At 35.4% G+C, this 25,113-nt stretch overlaps 1 protein-coding gene across 1 annotated transcript in view; it reads left to right on the top strand.

The window, feature by feature from the left end:
* The window catches only part of LOC122815075, a 3,014,144-nt gene that overhangs the window by 2,141,794 nt on the left and 847,237 nt on the right, over positions 1 to 25,113 (top strand). The window contains exon 98 of the mRNA XM_044087319.1: positions 16,913 to 16,966. Coding sequence (XP_043943254.1) covers positions 16,913 to 16,966 — 54 coding nt within the window. The remainder of the gene's footprint in view (positions 1 to 16,912; positions 16,967 to 25,113) is intronic.

A 25,113-nucleotide genomic window follows, 5' to 3' on the forward strand; every position in this document is an offset into this window, starting at 1 on the left:
TTTTACATCAAATTATTTGTTGCCTCATAGAAAACCAGACTGAATCCAACCAGATATTTATCGAGAGAGCACATAATGCACCAAGAACACCATGGTCACAGGATAAACTGAAACAGGTATACATGATACATAGTGCTGGCTTTGCACTTTGATCAACCATGTGGTTGTCGGGTGTAGAACAGAGCATATATGCTGTAACTTTAAGAAGCATTTCAAGGACTGAACATGCATATAAATAGCAGGCACATGCAAGCTTCAGTGCCATTTTGAGAGTGCAGCCAGAGAGTGAGCCTGTATGAGTGTAATAGCTGGTTTACCTAAGTTAAAGTTATTAAGCCTCAATCCTGATATGTTTGCACATAATAAAGTTGCTTGAGCAGAACCCAAGAAGTCTCGTCTATTACATCCTGACTAGATGAGCGACACTGGGGCTCTGTTTATATATTACTGTGCTTCTAAAATGCATGTCCTTCTATTATTCATAGGGGGTCCTTATGAAAATGCTGTCATGTACAGGAGTTATTCCTTCTATGTGAACATTAGTATTAAGCTAGTCTTAAAAGGTCTGTTTATCATCAGCATTATCTGATCACCACATAATGAATATCAGTAGATAAATTGTAAAAGCTGATTTCCAAGATTTGCCAATTAAATAATTGTATCTTTGTGACAAATTACAGGTTTAATTGCATATTTGCTTATACTGGAGTTTTGGCTGTGCTGTCATAACATTATTAATGGTCTGGAGGTCTAATGGGTCTAATATATACTCAACCAATGAAGCAAAAGGTACCAAAAACTGATAACATAAAATAAAAAAGTCTGAGAAACTACAATCGCAGCTGCTGTAATCCAGTCTTTAATATAACATACAATTATTGAGCGCTTTCATCTCAATAAAAAAGAGACTTCATCAGAATAACAATACTAATAAAAATGAGCAATTTAAATACTCTCCCTCTATGACGTCTCCACCAATCATCTGTAATCATTAATTAGCTACATAACAGACCATTAGTTTTTTTTTTTTTTTTTTTTTTAAAAAAAGCCTGGATAGGATAAATACTACAAAAACAAATTAAACATCTTAAAATATTACAATATATACAATTGAATCTACAAAAACTAAACTCTAACATATATCCTGTATGTAATTTTTTTATATTTTAATTGCTTTTTCATGTAAAATAGGTACAATAGAAATTGCATTGTTTAAACCTGGAGGAAACATTGCAGCTAACCTAAGCTGCCATTCTGTTTCTTTTTTCTTTAATGTATAATTCCAATCCCCCCAGCATCAAATTTAATAATTTCCACGATCCAGAATAAAAACTTTTCAAATTTCAAACAAACCAGGGAGTATTTATACAATGCACTATTTTTCCCATTCCTTATATCATTAATGTGCTCATATATTCTACATCTTAGGGGACGCTCAGTCTTGCCCACGTAAAAATGAAAACATGTAGCACAGATACCTAAATAAACTACCCTACTCGTCCTGCAATTACCGTTCTTAAATAGAACTCTACTGTGCATTCTATTGATACTCTGAATGGACACAAGTTCCATCAAATATATTATGCAGTACAATTCCTGCCATTTTAACATATTGTAATACCTGCAAAGCATTCTAATGTCTCAGACCTATTTTCTACAAGAATGAAAGCATTAAAGCTAGTCCTTGCTTTCAGATTGCATAGGACTTCATCATTTATAACATACAGTTACTGATTTTGTCATTTAGATAAAGAAAAGGAAACCAACAGGTTAAATGTTACCTGTTCTACTAAAATGACTTGTTTGTCTGTTTATAGTCAACCTGTTAGAAGTTAAATATTTGTTTGATAAGAATCCCTGCTGCCTTTTCTATATACTACAAGATAACATTTTATAAGGGGGCCATGTGACTTATTTTTGCAACGATTTTGGGGTAGTCATGCAGTTTTCGATCCACTTACAAATTATTTTTATATTAGATTTTAGGGTAAATATGTTGATAAATGAAGAGCACACATGGATGCAAGAATATAATGCTATTTACTTCTATGGTTCTTTATACATTGCTAGTTTATTCTCTTCCTGGCTCTTTTGGAGTATGGTTAGGCATAGGTTGGTAGCAGGAAGATCAGAGTGCAATGCGTTATTTTTCTTATATTTAAACTCATGCGATAAAAATGGTTCTTATGGTCTCTTAAAACAGTATTTCATCATCCTTTGGTACAATTTTGATGGCAGTGTTAATGTGGGCAATTGATTTATGGAATGAGAAGGGTATATAAATGAAATAGAAAATAATCTTATTTTTTCATTTAGCATTTAAACCAAAGGCTGACATAATTTTTGTTTAAGAGACTCACATGATGTCAGGTCAATGGACTTAAGAGATGGGTAAAAAATGGATTGGAACTAAATTAAACAGCACTGGAGTATCCATTATTCTCAAAAAATCTTTAAAGGAGAATATACTACAGTATGACTCAGATGAGGAAGTGAGATGGTGTTATGTAGGATTAAAGAACTCAGTTCTTGATAACCCTGTACTAAACAACATGAGTTTATAATGTCAATTTATAAAATTCTAAGCCAACTCCCTTTTATTGTATTTTGGGGGGAGAGGATAGGAATGCAATTGGTGATCCTATGTCCAATAGGACTAGAGAGGTAAATCTTATTATACGCATGTTTCAATGGCAATTTCTGACTTAAAATAGCTTTTAATTTTTTTGACTCCTTCAACTTTCAGAAGAGAAATGAAGTATAAGAAAAATTTAGTTTTTATTCACATTGCTATAAAACTTGGATGAGGTTGGACTTCTTAATCTCAGAAATATTGTTGAGATCTAGCATTGATTTCTGTGTCTAACCACATTTTCTTTCTGACCATTCTAGAATTACATTTACTGTTAATTGGTCTAGTACAACCAATACCATTAAGCAAGGTTATAATTGGACTCTTAAAGCTTCATTACTCCAGAAAGATGATATTGTTAAAGCAATTAATGAGGTACTTGATGAGCCTATGAACATCCCTCCTATTTCTTATACCCCCTTTCATATACAATGGGCTGCTGCTAAGGCTTAGATTAGGGACATACTTATCAATAAACCAACTTTTTATAAAAAATATATACAGATGAAAGGAAGTAACACTGAAGGAAAAAACAGTGATTTTGAAGAGGAACTTCATAGAAATTATAGCTCTACTATACAAAAAAAATGATCTTCAGAAAGAAATTTACCTACTTTATACAAAGCAAGTATCATTCAATAAAATGAAAATGGTGGCTAGATACTCTGAATGGACACAAGTTCCATCAAATATATTAGCAAGAATGATAAATATTAATAAAGCTTCTCCATTAATAAACACAACTATATAATAAAATAAGACTCATAACTCAAATACTAAGATTATTCAGATGTTTGAATAAATCTATTCTTAAACATATGGAGAGCAAAACTTATTGTATACTTTGCAAGAAAACAATCAATTTCTAAACTAGATAGTTTTTCCCAAAACAACCAAAATCAACAGGACCTTCTCACAGCTCCTTTCACTTTACAAGAAATATTATACATAATAAGTAATCTTAAGGCAGGCAAAGCCCCTGGACCTGATGGCTATATGGCATCTTTTTTATAAAACTTTTAGTCAAAAAAATGAAAAAAATCCTATTGTCTCTATTAAAGAAAATGGTGTAATGGACCTGTATTTAAAATTTTAAAACAATCTTTTTTCCAAAACAAAATACTGACACTAAAGATCCATCAAACTATAAACCAATTTCCCTTATAAACATAGATATTAAAATATTTGCCTCATTATTAGGAAACAGTGTGAATCTGTTACTACAAAATATAATTTCACCTAACCAATCAGGTTTTCTTCAGGGTAGACAAACCTGTGACCCTACATTAACTCTGTGTACCCTAATTTCTCTATCTAATCAGAATAGTAATTTGATATTCGCACATGCTCTTGATGCTTCCAAAGCTTTTGATAGACTCAGTCTAGATTTTCTTTTTTCAATAATGCCACATTGTGGTCTCCCACAAACTTTTATTAACACAATTAAAATTCTTTATGCAAACCCACACACGTCTTGATATATATATATATATATATATATATATATATATATATATATATATATATATATATATATATATATATATATATATATATATATATATATATATATATATATATATATATATATATATATATATATATATATATATATATATATATATATATATATATATATATATATATCTAGCACATTTGCTCGAGTGAGTAAATGACCGAAACCCAAACTGCCGGGCATACTTATGCGAAAGTGCTTTTCACCTTGCAAAAATAATGTCATCACTAGATCTAGCACTCTCCAACCACTTCACCTTGATCCAAATTTTAAATTAAGTAACTCTATGTTAAACCTGAATAATTACCCCTTAATCAGGGAAATGAATATATTAGCTATTTATTATTAAAATAACCTTTCTACTAATGATTTCAGAATTTCCTTAAACCTTTCTAAAAGGTATTTAGTTATACAACGACAAATTAAATAAATGATATGGTGCTATTGTATGGAAGAAAAGTTTGTTTTATAAGGTTTTTAACATGTATAAAACTAAACCTTATTTGTATTTGTATTTATATTTATATATTTATATCTATTAGAGTTTAGAGAAGGTATCGTGGATATTTTTATATTTATATAATTATATATGTATGCATGTGTTTAGAACGGTTTTAAGGGACTGTTTTAAAGGACTGTTTTAAAGGAATTTTAAAAAAAGTTTTATAGGGCTGAACATCTATTAAGTACATGTGACTACATTAAGAATATACACCAATTAGACAGCAGCATTAATTAAGTGGAGGGTATTTTAGGGGAAGAATTGTAAAAGGTATGCATTTCTGTTTCATCTGAGGAAGTCATTAGAGGATGAAAACGCATCTGTAGTGATAACAGTGTTTATGGTTTTATTCTGAAGAAAGTGTGTTTCAGTAAAGCTTGTTCATGTGGAAAATACCAGTGGAGATGTGCCTTGGAGGAATTGCTCTATTTTTCTTTTGGTTTTTGCTGCTTTTATTGAGCAATTTACTTTCCTGTTTGTTTTGGCTGTTGTAGTACACAGGGTCCTAGGTTCAAGACTCGGCAGTGAAATGCATGATATATCCCATCATTTTAACTTTCCAAGATTATACAAGCAGTGTTTAAAATGTGTTCCTAGTTTTTGGGCTTTTATTTCCCCCCAATAAATGTTGGCTTTTTCCAGATTTCCTGTGCTGCAAAGTTGAGAGATACAGTTGAGTGTCGAGTGGATATTACATGGAACTGAGAGCTTCATAAGAAGAGAAGTTTAGTGCTGCTTATGCTGAATTTGCTTGCATTGTTAGTAGCACAACAGGTAGTGTACATGCTTTTGCTGCAGAAGGCTGTGGGTTCTACTCCCACAGTATGTAGATGCATTGCTGATACTGTAATGTGTTGTACTATTAAAGGGGGTGGATGCTGTAGTCCTGAGAATGTCCTCTTTGGTGGAGATACCTAGTAACTATGAACCTGTTATCAGTTTGCCATCAATTCCCTATTGCAATATGACCTTTTTTAATGTAACATAGACAATTTTGTTCCTCAAGGGCAGCGGGCACTTTATTTGTAGAAGAAACAAAGAAATATAAAGTTGTCATCGCAGAAGTAAAGCAGTATGCACATTACAGTGTTTATGGTAAATGGGGTGAAACAGCCATGTAATGGGACACTGGAATGGCTGCAGGGGGAAGGGGGAAGTAAATAAAAATAAACTTCCAGAAACAGTTGTAAGTAGGGAAGTGAATGAACAATGCTATTCTTAAAGAAAGAATTGAGATTATTTGAATTATTATTATTGTTAAACATTCTAAGGACGTTCAACAGATTTTATAAGGTTTTGTGGAAACACATTGGCTGTATCAAGGCAGAATTGAATTATTCATCTCAAGTACAATATATAATTGGAAGCATGCAAGGAAAGAAAGGGCTAATATGAGATGAAAATGTATTATGGGAATTAGAAATTGTTCATGCCCCTCGTTCTTCCCACAACCATTAAGTACAGCCCCACTAACTTATCTGTCCAGTACTTCCCTGGGTATGGGGGGTGGTGAATGCTGGGGATTGTGAGAGAAGATTTCATCAGGTTTCTCATTTGTAAATGGGCTTGCTTTTTAGTAACATGGTCTACTTAATGTTCTCTGCAGAATATTGGAGTGTGTGGAGCATTGGACTTAACAATTATATTTAGATTTGTTTATTAATTTAAAATTTGTTAAACAAGGTAGAGCACACACCCACCTAAATCGCCATGAGTCTCAGTAGTGCTGAAATACAACTAATGGCACAATAAGAATGAATAAATATCAATGCAACAACACTAACGTAAAACCAAGCAAGTAGAGAGGTATTAAATTAGGATAATATGCAAAGTAAATGAACATAATCGTAAGTAGACATGATACAATAATTCAGTCAGTAAACTTGGTAAGAAGAGCACCTATACATTATTAACACATCATATAGTATAATTCCTCTACTGAGAAAATAATATATAAAGAGCAAAAATATTTAAAATGTGTGCAAGTGTTTGGCATAGGATATGAAGGAAATTAAGGTATAAGTCAAATGAGAGGAAGAATGGAACGGAAGGAGACAGAAAAGAGAGAAAAAGATAAAAAGTAACAGTGTGTAGGGATGACAAGATAGACACAAGCAGCCATCTCCTACCCAGGTTTAGAAAATCTTGGCAGTACTACAGCAGTATGGGAGCATGTTTGCATGTAGATCAGGGTGCATCCATCTGGTGAAGAACCATGTAAACAAAGGACCTCAATGTCCCATCAAAAAGGCATCTTAAAGTATGCCTGAGTGAGTTCAGCAGACAGAGAGAGGACATGTCTTATAACAAAATATAAGCTAATAAATAAACATTGCTTTATTTCTAACATTCAGCAATGGCAGATATTTCTTATACCAAATCTGAACTAGTATCAAACTAGAAAGCCTGCACTGGAAGGAAGGCTGGTGGTAGATGTGGTTTTAGCTGAGAGGCTCCATTAAATTGTCCAAATTGGGCCCCACAATTGATAAGGCCAGCCCTGCTCCTTGGTTTAGTCTTATGCCTTTAGAAACACTGACAAGCAATAATTCTTAACAGGATGTATGTTATTGTGGAAACAATGCCTACACAGGGGTGATCTGTGGCCTAATTCCTCAGGCATTCTTGCTTCTTATTCTTAAAATCAATTGCCTTTTTCTTAACTTTTTCCATTAATGTCTTTCCTTTCATTATCCTATTTCTTTCCTCTGACTGCTGCATCATATAACTTCTTACTAATAGATAATCCCTCAATAGCCCCCTTGTCTCTTTCTCCAAAAACACGTTTGGTTACATCTGCACACTATAATGCAGAGTCTTCACCCTGGTCTTCATTCTTGAACAGCTTTATCATTATATCATCCTCCAGACCCCTTCAGTAATCTGTTGTTACTGGGATTATTCATTCTCCTCCTGATCGGCTAAACACTGACCATTTATAATATCAGCTTCACCAGAAAGTTTTTTGATATCTGTGCTATCATTGGACTAGTTATTTCCTTTTTGTCAATATATATTCCTTATATATCTCACCAGCAACTATTCTATCTTTACTGTCATTCTGTCTCAGCTCACCCATTGCACTGTTCCTCCCAGCCACCTACATATTAAGTATGAGAATTGGCATGCCTAATTGAAAAGAGTAGAGGTTGCTTTAAAAATATATGTGTGTATAGGTATATATGTATGTATGTATATATATATATATATATATATATATATATATATATATGTGTATATATATATATATATATATATATATATATATATATATATATATATATATATATATATATATATATATATATATATATATATATATATATATATATATATATATTAATAGATCACACCCCCTTCCATTCTATTTACATTTCTACAATTTTTACATTTACACCTACAGTATAAGTTCATATTAAAAAGACGAACGTTTACTTACCCAAACACCTAAATGCCAACACATATTCCGCAAACCACAAATACACCGAATGCCCTAAACCGTGAAATTTGAAAACTCAAAATGTCATACTTGTCCCATCCCACCGCCCGCTACATACTACCTACACAAGCAAACTAAATAAACCACATACATACACTAACCAAAACCCTACATCTTACCCTAAACTAAACCCTACTTCTAACCCTACACTAAATCTTACATATACCACCATGTATGCACTTAACCCGCACCCTAACCCTAAGGTCTGTAACTATCGCACAATTACCTTAAAAAGCTATACCCAAACAAACTAAATAATCCACACACATACATTTAATAAAACCTTACTTCTAACCCAACACTAAATCTAACATACATTATCATCTATGCACCTAACCTAACCCGCACCCTAACCCTAAGGTCCGTAACTATCACACACTTACCTTACGGAGCTATACTGTAGAAGGGCCAACCATGATGATTCAATGTTTTAGATTTCGCACTTCAGGACGATTGATGTTTTCACGGTTCGATGAAGACGTGTCTGTGTTTAGGTGTTCGGGTAAGTAAACATTCGTGTTTTTAATATGAACCCCTACAGTATTTACAGTATTTCAATATTTTGCATCTTGAATTTCAAAAACTGTGACATATTCTATCCTATCCCCATCCTTTTCTCAATATCTTTTTATTTCAAGCAATATTACTATTTATCTTTGTGAAGCAGCTCATCACATCTTGTTCTAGCCGTACCGATATTGTTACCATTATTACCTTATCCCAACTGCACATGTTTTTGTTTTTTAAATTTCCCATACAATATTACATCCATATTTATATTTTGAATACCTTCCCATTTATACTGACTTTGATTTTTTTCCAAAAGCCTTCATTCGTTTTACAATCCAAAAATAATGCTTTCATTGCTTTAGTATTTTTTTTCATTACAATATTTATATTTTCTCTTCTCCGCTGCTTTGCATTTAAGAGTAATTTGTATAGGCAACGTATCTACTAATAATCTCCACAAAAAATCTTCACCTTCATAAACATAATCAAAAAGTTCCCTTATATTTCTTATTGCATTTTAATCTTATCCTTATGACCTTTCTAGAGATACATTAAGTACTATTTCTTCATTAACAAATTATACTGTTACTTTCTCTATTTTTTTAACCTTCATTAATATTAATGTAGCAATAATCCAATCTAAGGCACAAGACCTGGCAGACTATAATTAAAACAAACCAAAAAATGACCAGCAGATAGTGGATGCCATAAAAATATATATGAATACTCTTAAGTCAAAACATCAGTATGCAAAAATGCAAGCCGGTTTCGGCTTCAAATTCACTAAGCCTTCATCAGTGTACTGGTACAATGGAAAAACATACATTTATATACTGTGTCACTAGCCAATAAACCAATTACAGGTGTTCCTTTAGTCCTGGGGCAAAAAGTCTTCCCAGTTTAATGGCATTCAATAACTCATGCCATCCAGATTTATTATGTTTAATACCCAAAATTTTATCAATAATTATAAATTGGAAAGAAGCTGCTTGATGAATTTCAGTATGTTTATATAGAGCATTTGTATATTTCTTATTTTTAATTTCACTGATGTGTTCAGAAATTCTATATTTAAGTGCTCTAGACATCTGGCCCACATAAAAAGCTGAGCATTGACAGGTGGCCAAATATATAACCCAATCAGAACTACAGTTCACGAAGAAGGAAATGTCATATACTATACTTGTATTTTTACTAGTGGAACTGTTGGTTTTTAATAATCTACTACAATGTGTACAATGACCACATGGATAACATCCTATAGCAATTTTTGAACACAAAACTACAATGCAATTTGTTGAGATTTTCATGGGTTTTCATGATAGAACTATTGATTCAGAAATTGTTGCCATTACTAAACTAAGTGAACAAGCTAAGGAATTTGAGGGGCAACCCACTTATTTGTCATGTGTTTAGAAACGTAGTATGGAATTGACCAATTTGGAAACACAACTAAAGGAAAGGAAAAAGAAAATTTCTTAGGGATGTTACAGACTATGAACAAGGAGATCCTTTCTCTAGGGATAGTAGTAAGCATGTCAGGTTTTCACAACAATTTAGGAATCCAGTTAAAAGAAAAAGAACTAGATCAATACTTAAAAAAGCATCTGATACCTCACGAGATGATTCCTCTTCTTGGTATGAGGTTGAAACTATGGTATCCACAGGCTCACCAGTACAAAAGAGGAGGAATTCCAGTAATTTGGAAGATTTAAACCAAAAAGGAGGGGGGGGGGTAGAAAATATAGAAAGTGTAGTGAATATGGAGGGACTGCTATGGAAGTTTATACAGAAACATCAGTAGAAAATGTATTAAATATTTCATCATACCCCCTCTCCTCCTTGGAAATAAGTATATAGAATGAAGGTCTTTCATATATATACCTGGTGGATTTGTTTCTGAAGATTATTTTGTCAGGTATGTAGTTGAGTTTTGTAGGATATTTAATCTAAAACTGTTTTTTCATAATAAAGGTCATACCGATGCTCATGATCAGTTTAGATATCACAAATCTACATTTTCACCTCCGATGCACCCAAGTGTTCAAGCATTTTTACACTCTACACTTAGGGATCTCCACTTCAACTCCAGGAATAGTTATATTAAAGCAAGTAATGTAACTATACAGGAGATGAATAGTATTTCAAAGCTGGCTGACAATCATGAGGTAGTGATTTTGAGAGCTGATAAAGGTGGAGCTGTGGTGGTTCAAAATTGGGAGCAGTATGATATGGATGCCAAAAATCAGCTTGCTGATAATAGGTATTATGTGCAACTGACATATAACCATACTAAACAGTTTCAAAAACAAATGTTTTAATACACTGCTTTTGGGCCTGACTGAGCATGTATTAACAAAAAATGTCTTTTTCTATCATAACATTTGTTATCTACAAATCAAGGTTACAGCTATGGGGGAGTCATTGACTCCTATATTTACAGATATATTTGTGGCATATATAGAAGAGCAGATCATATATGATTGTTTCCATAATCTGTACCTTGATCAAATAGATATTTGGAAAAGTTATTTCGATGACTGCTGGATGGTATGGAGATTGGATGAGGAACATCTGATGGAGTTTGTGGAATACCTAAATGAGAACAAATGGGGAATTGAATTTACGGTGAACTACCATAAAAATAACATTACCTTTTTTGGATGTTATGGTTAATAGGGCTCCAGATAACACTAAGTACAGAAGTCTACTGTAAATTCCCTGAATACAACTACCTTCTCCATGCCTCCAGCTTTCATCTCCCCCATATATGTAGATACATTCCTAAATCACAATATATGAGGATGAAATGAATTTGCTCACAGGACGATACCTATATGTACTATAGAAATGACTTGACTAAGAGATTCAGAGAGAGGGGCTATAAACCAGGACACATTATGCAGGCCAGTATGGACAGGACGGCACATTTACAATACCATGATAAATCAGATAAAAATACTGGATATCCTAGGCTAATGACTACTTATGGGAGAAATGTTGGGGCACTTATTGAAAGTGTACAATCCAATTGGAACATCCTTAAGGCAGATCATAGGCTCTCAGAAATATTGGGAGCTAATTGTCTATTTGGCAGAAACCTTGGGTCCCCCTTTAATCATTATAAACAAGGAAGATATCAACCTAAGGAGAAACTGCAGAGTACCATCCAGGGACAAACTGCTATAGGATGTAATCCATGTGGTTATTGTACACATTGAAGTAGATTATTAAAAAACAACAGTTTCACTAGTAAAAATACAAGTATAGTATATGACATTTCCTTCTTCGGAAACTGTAGTTCTGATTGGGTTATATATTTGGCCACCTGTCAATGCTCAGCTTTTTATGTGGGCCAGACGTCTAGAGCACTTAAATATAGAATTTCTGAACACATCAGTGAAATTAAAAATAAGTAATATACAAATGCTCTAAATAAAAACACTGAAGTTCATCAAACAGCTTCTTTCCACTTTATAATTATTGATAAAATTTTGGGTATTAAACATAATAAATCTGGATGGCATGAGTTGTTCAATGCCAAAGAGAGAAAATGGATCATTAAACTGGGAGGGCTTTTGCCGCAGGACTAAATGAACACTTGTAATTGATTTATTGGCTAGTGACACAGTATATAAATGTGTGTTTTTCCATTGTACCAGCACACTGATGAAGGGTTAGTGAATTTGAAGCCGAAACCGATTTGTATTTTTGTATACTGATGTTTTGACTTAAGAGTATTAATATATATTTTTTATGGCATCCATTATCTGCTGGTCATTCTTTGGTTTGTGTTGATATTTTGGGACCTGGCAGACGTCTTACTTGCAGGAATCCATTTTGGACAGACTGTAATTAAAACCTCAAAATTATAATAAAATGAACATAAGGTAAGAGCTTTCACACTCAAAGTGCTTCTTCAGACGACAGAAACAACATAAAAACACACCCATATATTTGTGCTAACAATTAGATAATTAAATTAAGGAAACAGTAGCTAATTAATGGCAAAGACCTCTAGATTTTAAGTGAGGTTTTAAAGAAACCTACCCATTTAAACCAGGTAACTTATCAGCTTATAAATTGAACATCCAATGTAATTCTCTTAGTTCTGTAAAATTCCTTTAATCACCACCATGTTTATTTTCATAAACCACTTCTATTACCCTAAAAAGAAAGGGACTTTTCTTTTATTTTACGTTTTCATCAATATTGCCGTTCCACTTATCTTATAACCATATTATTTTTCTATCACCTCATACTTTTTTACTTTTTCTTTTCCTTTCTCTTTTTACATACAGTATTTTCCTACCAAGCCACCATCATTCTTACTTATTATATAAAATTCCCCTTCTAACTGGGAGTCTTGATCCCTAAAAAAAAATTTGAAAAATCTCTAACAAGTCTTTTTCCATTTTTCTGTTTTTCTGTAAACATATATATACTCACCAAACATCCAAAATTTCCCAATATATATATATATATATATATATATATATATATATATATATATATATATATTTACGTACACACACACACACATATATATGTGTGTATGTAGATATATATATATATATATATATATATATATATATATATATATGTATATATATATATATATATATATATATATTCAGAACCATCGAACCATCAAGCCTGAAAAATCAAATCTGAAAACCAAAGCAAAAAAAATTAATTGAGAAAACTCAAAATCAAATCCTGAAAGCCCAAAAAACTGCCCCCAAATCCTGACTGAAACTCAAAAACACAAAAAAAACGTATACCGTGTCATTGTCATTGTGGCTTTATTTAGCCCTGTGGTGTGTTAGTTAGCGTTGGCTGGGGAGGTAAGTATATATGGTTGGTTTTATATTATATAAGGAAGGGTTAGGGAGTGCTAGTTGAAGGTTAGGTAGGTGGTGCAGGTTATATGCAATAGTGAGTGACAGAGAGGGTTAGGGTAGGGGTTTTTTGGTGTTAGGGTTAGGGGCGAGGTCAGGTAGGTGTCGCGATAGTGACGGACCTTAGGGTTAGAGTTAGTTAGGGGGTCAGTTGGTAGATATTAGTGTCATTGTATTGGAATATTAGCATTATTTAATTTTGCTTTTTCAGTTTTTGGGTTTTCAGATTTTTGAATTTTTCAGGCTTTTGGTTTCAGGATTTTTATTTTCATATATGATGTTTCAGGCTTATATATATATATATATATATATATATATATATATATATATATATATATATGTATGGATATATATATATATATATATATATATATATATATATATTGTATACATATTTATATATATATATATATATATTTAATTTTTAATGATTAATAGAATGTTTTCCAAGTATCACTAACTAACTTATTTATTTTAGCCAGAATTTTTCTCCATTGTTTTATTATTTCTCCCCTTCCCAATATATTTATTTCATTTTTAGTAAAATATGTTCCATTAATCTTTTTCATTACACATCTCTGTAATATTTGATCAGTTTAACAGTAATTCAGGTTAACCCCTTTACATCCTTGCCACAGTTTCCCTCATCCATACCATCTTTTTGCTACAATAACTGAGTCATCTGCATATGAAATATATACAGATATTATTAACATTTTTCCTTTTTCCATCTTGCTTTTCTTATGTCACCAGCATATGTTTGTATTATTGCATTCATTACTAGTACAAATAAACACATTATCATTGGACATTCCTATTTCACCCCTTTTCAAAGGTTCATAGTTTAGTACTAAGCTAACTGCCCTTGTGAGCCATTTTAAGCCTAGCCAATTATCCCTTGTAAGACTCAAACCCTACACCTTGTGTTTGTAAGGCAAACACCTTAGCCATTGAGCCACCCTCCCTTTTTAAATTTTTATTTTCCTTCCACACCAGCCATTTACCATAACCTTCATCTAAGACATGTATAACACTTCTTTAACATTTTTATTATTTCCGCAAACTCATAATTCTCTAAAATATCACGCATTGCCTCATGACTTACTGAATCAAATCCTTTTGATATCGCACATGCAACCAACCTTATATGTTTATTCTCCATTAAAAATAGTATCTATTATTTTTTATTATTGCTAATATTTCCTTTACATATCTTCTCTTTACTCAGTATTCTCCTTCTCCTATCACTTCTTTCAAATGATCGCCAGTCAATGTTGTATTATTTTCATAAACCTTTTATGATCAGTATTCCCCAGTTTTATTGGCCTCCAATTGTTAGTATTTTTGTCATCCATATACATTTAATAAGCCCACCACATATCTTTTCATTTTCTATCCTTTTTTTGGTAACCATTCCTCAATATTTCCACAAATACTTATTTTCCCTTACTCTCACCCCCTTATAATAATATTTATGAATTAAGCCATCTAAGCCTGGTACTGATTCTTCTTTCTCTTCTTTTGTGGTGTTTTCCATTTCCTTCATTTTATTAATTTTTATAACTTACATTTTCTCTATCCAAAATGTTCTTTACTATCCACCTCCTCCTGTCAGCTTCTTCCTTCTAACACATTATTTATACATATTTCTACTATCTCCATAATTCTATTTGTTTAGCTTTTACTGTCCCATTTTCATCTGCCATTACATTCATATTACATTTACCTCTTTTTACTTCTTTTCTAAAAAAAATGGTGACACTTCTTCCTCCTTTCCCTTTAATTTTTCTGTCATTTTTTTCTGTTTTTTTCTTTATTAATTCATTCTTCTATTCTTTTTTCAAAATCACTCACCATGGTTTGTCTACACTTTATTTCCTTTCTATCCTTCTTTCTACCCCTAAAAATTAGTTTCATGTTATAGTGCCCCTCTACTCATCACTCATCAGACCCATCATAGAGTACAATGCCCCATTTGGGATGTACCTCACAAGACACTTCCAACAGCTTAAAAGATCACAAAAGCACCTCACCAAGAGGATTACTGGCCTCAAACATATGTCCTATACAGCCCAACTGAAAAAACTCTGGCTGTACTCAGTGGCATATCGCTCACTCAGAGGTTATCTCTGCCTGACTTACAAAGCCAAGTCCAACTCAGAATTGATGGACATGCTCCACCTAAAGAAATCCAAATCACTGCGTGCTACACGCTCTAGTGAGCTAAACCTCACCACAACAATAAATAGAACATGCTGGAGGAATAGATTCCTGTCACAGAGACTCCCCATGCTTTGGAACAAAATTCCTAACTAGATTAGGCAGAGCCCCTCACTAACACTCTTCAAGAGAAGCCTTGACGAGTGGATGGGTAACAGAAAATACACCCCTGGGATCACTTCATTGGCTCTGCTTGACAGAGGCTCAGTTAATTTATCAATGGGGCGGTGAAAGCCGACACACTCTGGCTAGGCTTGTAATTGCCCTCGGGCAGATAGCCTAGTACCTACCTATGAACCTATGAAATTAGACCAGTGTGTCCAACTTTCATATATTGCTCTCATTGTCATGTGTTCTTTCACAGTTTTCATTTTTAGAGCTTGTTCATGTTATATATGGGTAGACCAAATATGGTCAAATTTGCTTTTGGTCAACATTTTTTCAGTTGATACAATTTCATCACTAAGTAGATGGTTAACCAGTGTGCAAGATCACAAAATTCAAGAAGTTGTAGAATATGCCCTTTACCCGATGTTGTGCAGTCTTTGAGTTAGCATATGTAGTTAGCAGAGTGTGGATGTGTGTCGGGGGAGGGGGTGTAGATTTTTAAAAATCAATGTTTTGTGTTGCTATAACTTTTAGTTTTGCATGCCCCAAGGTTATTGCTGATGTTTTGTTGTTGATGTTAGAAATGTCAATATTTCATTCCGTGAATTAGATTAAGTAGACTCATATTTATATTGATAAATATATATATGTTGATCAATATAAATATATAGCTATACACACATATATATGAAACATGTGATTCATTGTATAGAAATAATAACTTTCATTTTGTAGAACCATTTAATCCATGTATTACTTAAATTCACACAGAGACAATGTAGTATAACCAGCCAGCTTGTCTGAATGTCTTTGAATTAAAGAAGAGAAACAAATAATTTAGGATGAATGCGCAGATTCTACAAGTGAACCATCTGTCCTAGTACTAAATAGCCATAACACTATCAACAATGCCAGTTTACTGCCTAGAGTTACATACGTGTAGACAAACCATGGTTTTTGTAATCTAAATGATTTGTCTCAAATATGTTAAGAAGAGGCTGTAAAATGTTTTTGTTTCCTTTAGGGTACTCATGGATTTCCTGGTATAAGGGGTTCACCAGGACCAGAAGGACCACAAGTAAGTCTACAGACCTTAGCAGTCTTTGTTAACGCCTGACTCCAAGTAAGTATGATTGAACAGATATTTAATCTGAAATAATGACAGTGCTTATAATTCTCATAGCTTTGCTAGCCCCTTAAATTTTGAATCAAAGAAGGATGAATTTCTTTATGATTATGTTGTATTGATTATGTGCCTTGTATATACAATACAAAGGTGAAACTGTATATGTAAAATCTAATGATTCAGTCATGGAAATTATTTCATTAGCATCAAGATGTCTAGTTTCATAATTATCACTGCAGTACTTCTGTGTCTTAGTTTTTCAGTGATTCTGCAATGTAAGTTGTACATGCTGCCATGGACAAATAGAATGTGAGAAAAGGACTGCTTGCCCTGTCTGGCATTACTTATTATGTCTAAGCTCCCATTCGATGAAAACTTTATTGCAGTAATGTCTAAGACAGCTGTGTGCTTTTCTCATGTCATCTTGCTTTATACCACCTTAATTAATTCCCCCTTAAGGTGGGTACCTCTTCTGTGCATTAACAAAACGGTTTTGTCAATATAAATGCTTTCTAATATTACATCTGTGTTTTATTATTTTCCATATTTGCTCATAGCTGAGCCTTTTTATTCCTGTGCAACTTTTTTTCTGAAAAATGTCACATGGAGTCCCTTTGTTAGTTGATTTAATATTCTATGACATCAGAGAACTGGGACTAATTATAAGTCATTCATGAATGGTACTCTAAAATGTCATCAGAAATGTATTTGTTTTATTTATCTTTATACACTAAGACTGAGGTAATTCTGAGAATTCACTTTTGTTCAAGAAACAGGAGTTAATTTTAAAACTCATTTGTACGAGCTCTGGAATAGCCAGATTAAATGTGCTAAAATAGGAAGCTACTTATACAAAGTCCAAGATTCCTGTCTCTCATAGGATCATAGGATCACAGGAAGTTACTAAGCTAATGGCCCTAAGGCCCTTACAAGCCTAACTAAGTTCTACCCTTATTTCCATGATCAGCACGTAATGCCTGTGTCCAAGAGGGACAGAGGTAGAAACCCCTGGGTGAATTTACGGTCACCCATCCAATTGTCCAGAATGCATTTGAAGAGGGCCAATGAGGTGGTCTGTTTGACATGAAGTGGGAGTCTATTCCAAAGGTGTGGTAACCTCTGGGAGACAAATCTGTTCCTCCAGCAGGTTTTCTTAATGCCACATACCAGATTAAGGTCTTTAGAGCGAGTAACCCATGTACCATTTGACTTGCGGATATGCAGCATTTACAATAAAGCATGAAAAGAGATTGCACTAGGCAGAGATTGCCCCTGAGTAGTGCATATGAAACAGAATAAGGTGATAGTGATTTCAGATGATCCACATAGGACAGATGCTGAAGACCTTGAATTTTCCTTGTGAGGAACTTTTGTGGTTTCTCCAATCGCTGCAGCTGTTTGGAAAGGTACATAACAAAAGGAGCATTCTACTCCATTATTGGTCTGATGAGGGAAGAGTACAGGGAGGTTACAGCTTCTTTTTTTCTGGAGGCAATGCCCTTAGTTATCAGATGAACTCTATAGAATGCTCTTCTTATCACTGTGGAGACATGGTGGCCAAAGGTAAGGTTAGTGTCAAACTACGTGCCCGGGTCTCTCACCACTGAGTGCGTACTTAGCATGTTGCTATTGTGTGGCAGTTAGCAGGAACATTGCTCTTACTGAAAGGGATGATGATACATTTTTTACACAGAGTTTAAGGCCATGACTTTAGCACCAATCATTTTTTTGCAAGACCCCCTTATACGATGTTGACATCATTTGGAGAATCTATGACTGCTCCCACTTTGCTGTCAACAGCAAACTTTGTCAGCTACAGACCTTTAGTTTTTGCTTGTACTTCGGAGAAATAGATTCCAAATAGTAGAGGTCCCAGGACTGATCCCTGTGGAACACCACTGGTTACAGATCTACTGCTGGAGGTGGATTTGCCTATTTTGACTGTATGGGTTCTATCAGTGAGCCAGTTAGTGACCCATCTTATGATATAAGGGTTGATACCTAGCTGGGTGAGTTTGCCAATGATGCCTGACTGGGGGATAGTGTCAAAAGCCTTGGCTAAGTCTAGGTAGGCTGCATGCACAGTTCTCCCCTTGTCCTGAGACTGTATGACTGTCTCAAAGAAGTCCACCAGGTTTAACAGGCATGATCTCCCTTTGACAAATCCAAACTGAGTAGGGTCAAGTGCTTGGAGATTATCTATATCCTTATTGATAAGGTCCAGGATGATTTGTGCCATGGCCTTGCAGATAAGGCTAGTCAGGCTAATAGGTCTATAGTTTCTGGGGGCCAGTGGAAGCACCATCTCTTGTGCAAAGGAATAACTGTGGCCATTTTCCATTCAGCTAGGATGAAGCCAGTGCTTAGACTATGACTAAAAAGAGTACCCAGTGGTGTTGCTAATTCTTGTTGGAGCCCATGAAGGACACAGCTTGGGATGCTATCAGGTCCAATAAATGCTGTAGTTTTGGCCTTAGAGAAGTCATTTATTACTTGGTCCGTAGAGATATAAGGTAGGGGACAGGTACTAGGGATGTCATGGGGTACGTGTGGTGGGAACAGGGGAGTGAAGTTTTCACAGAACCTGTCAGCCATCAGGTTAGCTATGTCCAGGCTCAGTATATGTGGTATCATTAACTACCAGTTTGGCACTAATCTGGGACTTTCCTTTTAGGTTACGAATGTAATTAAGGAATGCCTTATGGTTGTCCTTAGTTGAGGGAGCTAATTTGGATTCATAGTTTGCTTTGAGGACTTCACAAGAAGTCTTATTTGCTTCTTTAAGCTGAGAAGGGGCTCCAGTATGAGGCCCACTCCCTCTTACTCTTAGACAACAATTTCTTCCTCTTATTGTAAACCCTGTTAATGGCAATTGTCCACCAGGCAGGTTTGCTCTTCCTTGAGGAGCTTGTTTTGGTCCTATCAGGTCCGGTCAAGTCAATACAGTTATACAGGTGTTCATATAAAGTAAAAATGTGTACCTTTGAACAAAAGAAGAAGGGAAGAGTTAAAACATAAATTTTAAGGCTTCATAACAAATGTTTGATATTCGGCAGTATAGACTCAGAAGTATAATCTCTGTATAGCAAACTCATACTGAAACAGTAACAATTAAAACTTTTATACTCACAAAGTGTATTTCATCCCCTTCACCCATTGCCACTGCCATTTAAATATGCATATTCTGAGATTGCTGGATCTAGCTCATGTACCTCTAGCCCCCAAAACAAAGTCTTGCACCCTGAACCCTCACCACCCCTGCTTGTTATACACACTAATAATTATATCACTATACCTCAGAGAAAAATGAATACTGAAAAACAAATACACAGCCTTGCCCTACTGTCATATGGAACACTAAGCCTAGACTCGGAGGTACCAACATACCAATCATCCACTAGCATTTCCTAAGTGTGACCTCTTTTCTTGACCATATAAAATTACCTAACACTATGAAAGGACAATTCCCCACATTTTCTCCAGCAAGCTTGGTCGACATGGGCATTCTGAGGCAGTGTAGCAACTGCCTCATGTTTAATGACAACCTTCTACTATTACTCCATACAAACTCAACATGTGATCATAGGATCATAAGGGATTACTAGGCTATTGACCCAGAGGTCAAGTTAAGCCTAGCTGTTTCAACCCAATGTAATACCATAGAAGAACTATTCAATACCCAAGATTACATTTAGTGATGACTGCCTATGTCCAGGAGGGTTGTGGGCTCTATCCCTGGTAAGAATTTACAGTGCTCCATCCACTTGTCCAGGTTCCTCTTGAATAGTGTCCTAGAAGTGCTCTGTTTAACATGAATTGGTAGCCTGTTCCAAAGACGCATCAGTTGCTGGGAGATAAAGCTGTCCCTCCAGCATGTTCTATTTAAGTTGCAGGCCATATTTAAGTCCCTGGAACAGGTAGCCCTAGACCCATTTCATTTATATGATACAGAGTACAGTGGCAGGGACCTCAGTCACTCCATGTGACGCACATGCTGTAGGCCCTCGATCTTCTTTGTTAGAAACCTCTGAGGTCTGTCCAATTGTTGCGGGTGCTTATTATGATACACACCGAATGTGGTATAATACTCAATTATGGGCCGGATAATTGTCGAATATATGGGGTTATAACTTCTTTTCTAATCAAGTGAGCTACATAGAAAGCTTTCCTTACAATGGTAGACATATACTGGTGAAAGTTAAGATCACGGTCAACCTGTGATCCCAGGCCCCTTACCACTTCATAGGTACTTAGAGTATTGTTGTTGATTTGATAGTGGGGACATTGTTTGTGCCAAAAGGAATGATGATGAATTTCTTTGCATTCATTTTGTGACCGTGGCTAATACACTAGTTGTTTGTCTGTGTGAGACCCTCCTGGAGTATACTGACATAATTTGGGGATTCAATGATTGCACCTTGTCTGCAGTCGTCAGCAAACTTGGATAGCCACAGCCCTTTAGTTTTGACCCAAACTTCTGAGAAGTATATACCAAACAGTAGGGGACCCAGCACTGACCCCTGTGGCATTCTACTAGTAACAGGTCTACTGGTTGATGTGGAGTCACTCACTTTGATAGTGTGTGTCTGATTTGTGAGTCAGTCAGCAACCCATCTTACAGTGAAGAGGCTTACATTCAGTGTACTAAGTGTATCAGTAATTCCTGAATGTGGAATTGTGTTGAAAGCCTTTGCCAAGTCAAGGTATGCTGTATGCACATATTTGCCCTCATCAATGGCCTTGTTCATACTTACAAAGAAATCCATCAGATTTAACAGGCAGGATCTGCCTTTCATGAAGCCAAATTGGGTAGAATCCAGGGTTTGGAAGTCACATATGTCTTTATTTATGAGGTCAATAATGATGTGTTCCATGGCCTTACAGATGAGGCTGGTCAGGCGTATATTCTGTAATTACCCAGGTCTGTTGCTAGGCCACCTTTGTGGAGGGGAATAACTGTAGCTGTTCTCTATTCCACAGGAACAAAGTCTGTGGTTAGACTATGATTGAAAAGGGTTCTTGGTGGTAATGCTAGTTCATGTTTTAGCCTGTTTAGAAGACAGCATGGGATGTTACCTGGTCCCATAGAGGCTGTGTTCCTTGTCTTGGACAGGACTTTGAGGACTTGCTCTTCAGATATATAAGGTGGGGGGACGTTTGCATGAGGGTTTGTTGTAAATTAGACGGGAATAAGTGAGTGAACTTTTCACCAAACCTATCCACCAGCAGGTTTGCTACCTCTTTGTGGTCAGTGTGCATGATACTGTTGGCCACCAGTTCTGCACATGCTTGGGTCCTACCCTTTAGGTTACGTATGTAGCTGTAAAAGGCCTTATGGTTATCCTTGGCAGTACTTGCTGGGTATCTCTCAAAGGAGCTCTTGGAAGATTTAACAAGTTTCTTATTTGCCTTATTAAGGCTGAGTAGGGTGCTTTTTCATTGTTGGGTCATTATCTTTGGTTTCTTGGACAGGAGCTTTTTGTGTTTATTGTAGAGTTTGTTGATGTTGGAAGTCCACCATGGCAGCTTAATTTTACTTGGGGCTCTGGTTTTGATTCTGTCTAGTACAGCTGAGTTTATACACTTATACAAGTGATTGTACAGGATTTTAGTTTAAGCTTTGGTGTATTTACCACATTCAGCTTGGGGTGGGGCTTGGAATGCATTTAAACCTTCTCTTAGGAGGTTATATTTTGCCTTAATGAATTTTTTAATCTGATTTCACCTTTTGTGAATTCTGGTGTTAGTGTCAGTTCGAAAGTGACTGATTTGTGGTCAGTTTTAACAAATGAGGGCCCAACAGTTGTTTGACATGTTGGTGAGAATCAGATCTAGAATGTTTGTTCCTCTTGTTGGGGTATGGACAATTTGGTCCAGGTCATTTGAATTCACAAAGTCAAAGAACTTTTGTGCTGGTAAGTTTGGGCTAGAGTAGCTTTCCCAGTTGATGGTGGGATAATTGAAATCCCCATAACCAGTGTGTTCAGTAAAATTTGGATTGCCTTCAGTTTAATTAAGTAAGCTTCATGGGTGTTGTAACCCATGGAGGGGGATCTATACCTGGCTAGGACTTGAATGGGTCTTACCCACTGTAACCTGGACCAGGAGAAACTCAATGGAGTTGTCCAGTATAACTAGATGTGAGGTGAATTTATCCCCAATATAGATTGAAACACCCTCTCCTTTGGTTTTCACATATTCATTTTGCTGTCTAAAGGTGTGGAAGGCATTGTAGCCTTGGCTAGGGTAGTCTCTGAGGCCTTAAACCAGGTTTCTGTGATTGCACAAACATCTACATCTTTTACTGATAAAAGTGCTTTCAGTGAATGCATTTTTTTGGTTTAAGCTCCTAGCATTTAACTATATTAAGAACCTTGAATCCATGTTGTCTGACACACCAGTCAGTACATATGACAACAAGCCAATTGTCAGCATGCACATCTCACCTCATACTCCACCCAAACACATATCACACATATCTACATATGCAGAGGTCCTCACCAGAAACATACCTAAACACCAGAGACCTCCCAAACACAAACACAAGCATGCTACACATAATACTTCCTCTGACGAACACAATACAAATAATAGCTCACACACCAGTGTCTCACCTGTCAAGCCCTTAAGGCAAAACACAAAACCAAACATATTAGTCATAGGTGATTCCATTGTGAGACACACAGATGTCCCTCTCACCAGGCTGGATAAGGAAAAGGTCATGGTCAGCTGGCTGTCAGGTGCCAGGATCCACCATATCTCATGTGCACTCAAGTCTCTCAACAGCAGGTACTTTTATGACTCCATCATAGTCCATGTTGGTGTGAATGACTTGAGATGTTCCTCTCTGGACTATATGAAGAGAGACATGACTGAGCTGGCAGATTATGTGTCTCAGGCAGGTATTTCCCTAGCCTTAAGCAGCATTTTACCTTCACTTAGTATGATGCCGCACTACAAACAGAAAATGACTGACTTCAATAATTGGCTTAGTTTCTGGTATTGCCTTAGATGACATGATCAACAGACCTCAATGCTTTGCCAGAGATGGTCTTCATCTGTCATCCCTTGGATTTTGGCTACTGACTAAGGCTCTTGCCACCCCCATATTACCTTTTTAGGCAGTGTTTCAAGGACAAAATTCCGACATAAAAGCTCCATCTAAAAACAACCTCAATGTTATGCTGCTAAATGCTAGGAGTCTTAACATGAAACTGCACTCACTGGAAGCAGTCCTTACCTTGGAAGACGCAGACATTTATGCAGTCACAGAGACTTGGTTCAAGGCTGTGGGCAGTACCCCAGCCATACCAGGTTACACCTCCTTTTGCATGTTCAGACCACAAACTGAAGGCGTGAAAACTAAAGAAGGGGTGTACCAATATTCATTAACTATGAATATTAATAATAACTTATTTTGGATATTCAGTTTGCTAATAGTGAGTTAAATTCTAGTGAGATCCATAATATGAGGAAGGGTCTATTAAAGAAAAAACTATATATAACTCACCACTGCATCTTTTGATAAGTACTTTTGAATCTGCAGTGGTGGAAGACATGTACCATCTTTGTGCCAAAGGTAAAATATTTTATAACAATTTAACCAAAGAGGAACATGCTTTATTACACAAATTAAGACAATATAAAGGTTTAAGAATTATGGCACCAGATTAAGGAGGGGGGTACACTCTTATTTAATTCTCAAGACTATTCCAATGCTCATAGGTTCCTAGGCTCATAGGTAGGTACTAGGCTATCTGCCCAAAGGCATTTATAAGCCTAGCCGGAATGTGTTGGCTTTCGTCACCCCCTTAGATTAGTTCCCTGTTATGCACAACATACTGTTTGATGAAGCGTGTTGCACCCAAGTTTATAAATAAATCAGATCAACTTTTCATATGGATGTATAAATTCTTATCTTGAGGAATATGTTATTGAACAGCGCATAGATATAGGCACATATGATTTTTTGATTAACAGTAACCCCAAAGTACCAGCAATGTTTGGGATACCCAAAGTGTACAAAAACATCAATGAGCCACCTGTTAGACCAATTGTATCAGCTAGCAGTTCAAGGACACACCCCCTGGCACTGATGG

Source organism: Protopterus annectens, chromosome 11.part0 (genome assembly GCF_019279795.1).
Source record: "Protopterus annectens isolate FY-2018-M chromosome 11.part0, PAN1.0, whole genome shotgun sequence".
NCBI classification, from domain to species: Eukaryota; Metazoa; Chordata; order Ceratodontiformes; family Protopteridae; genus Protopterus; species Protopterus annectens.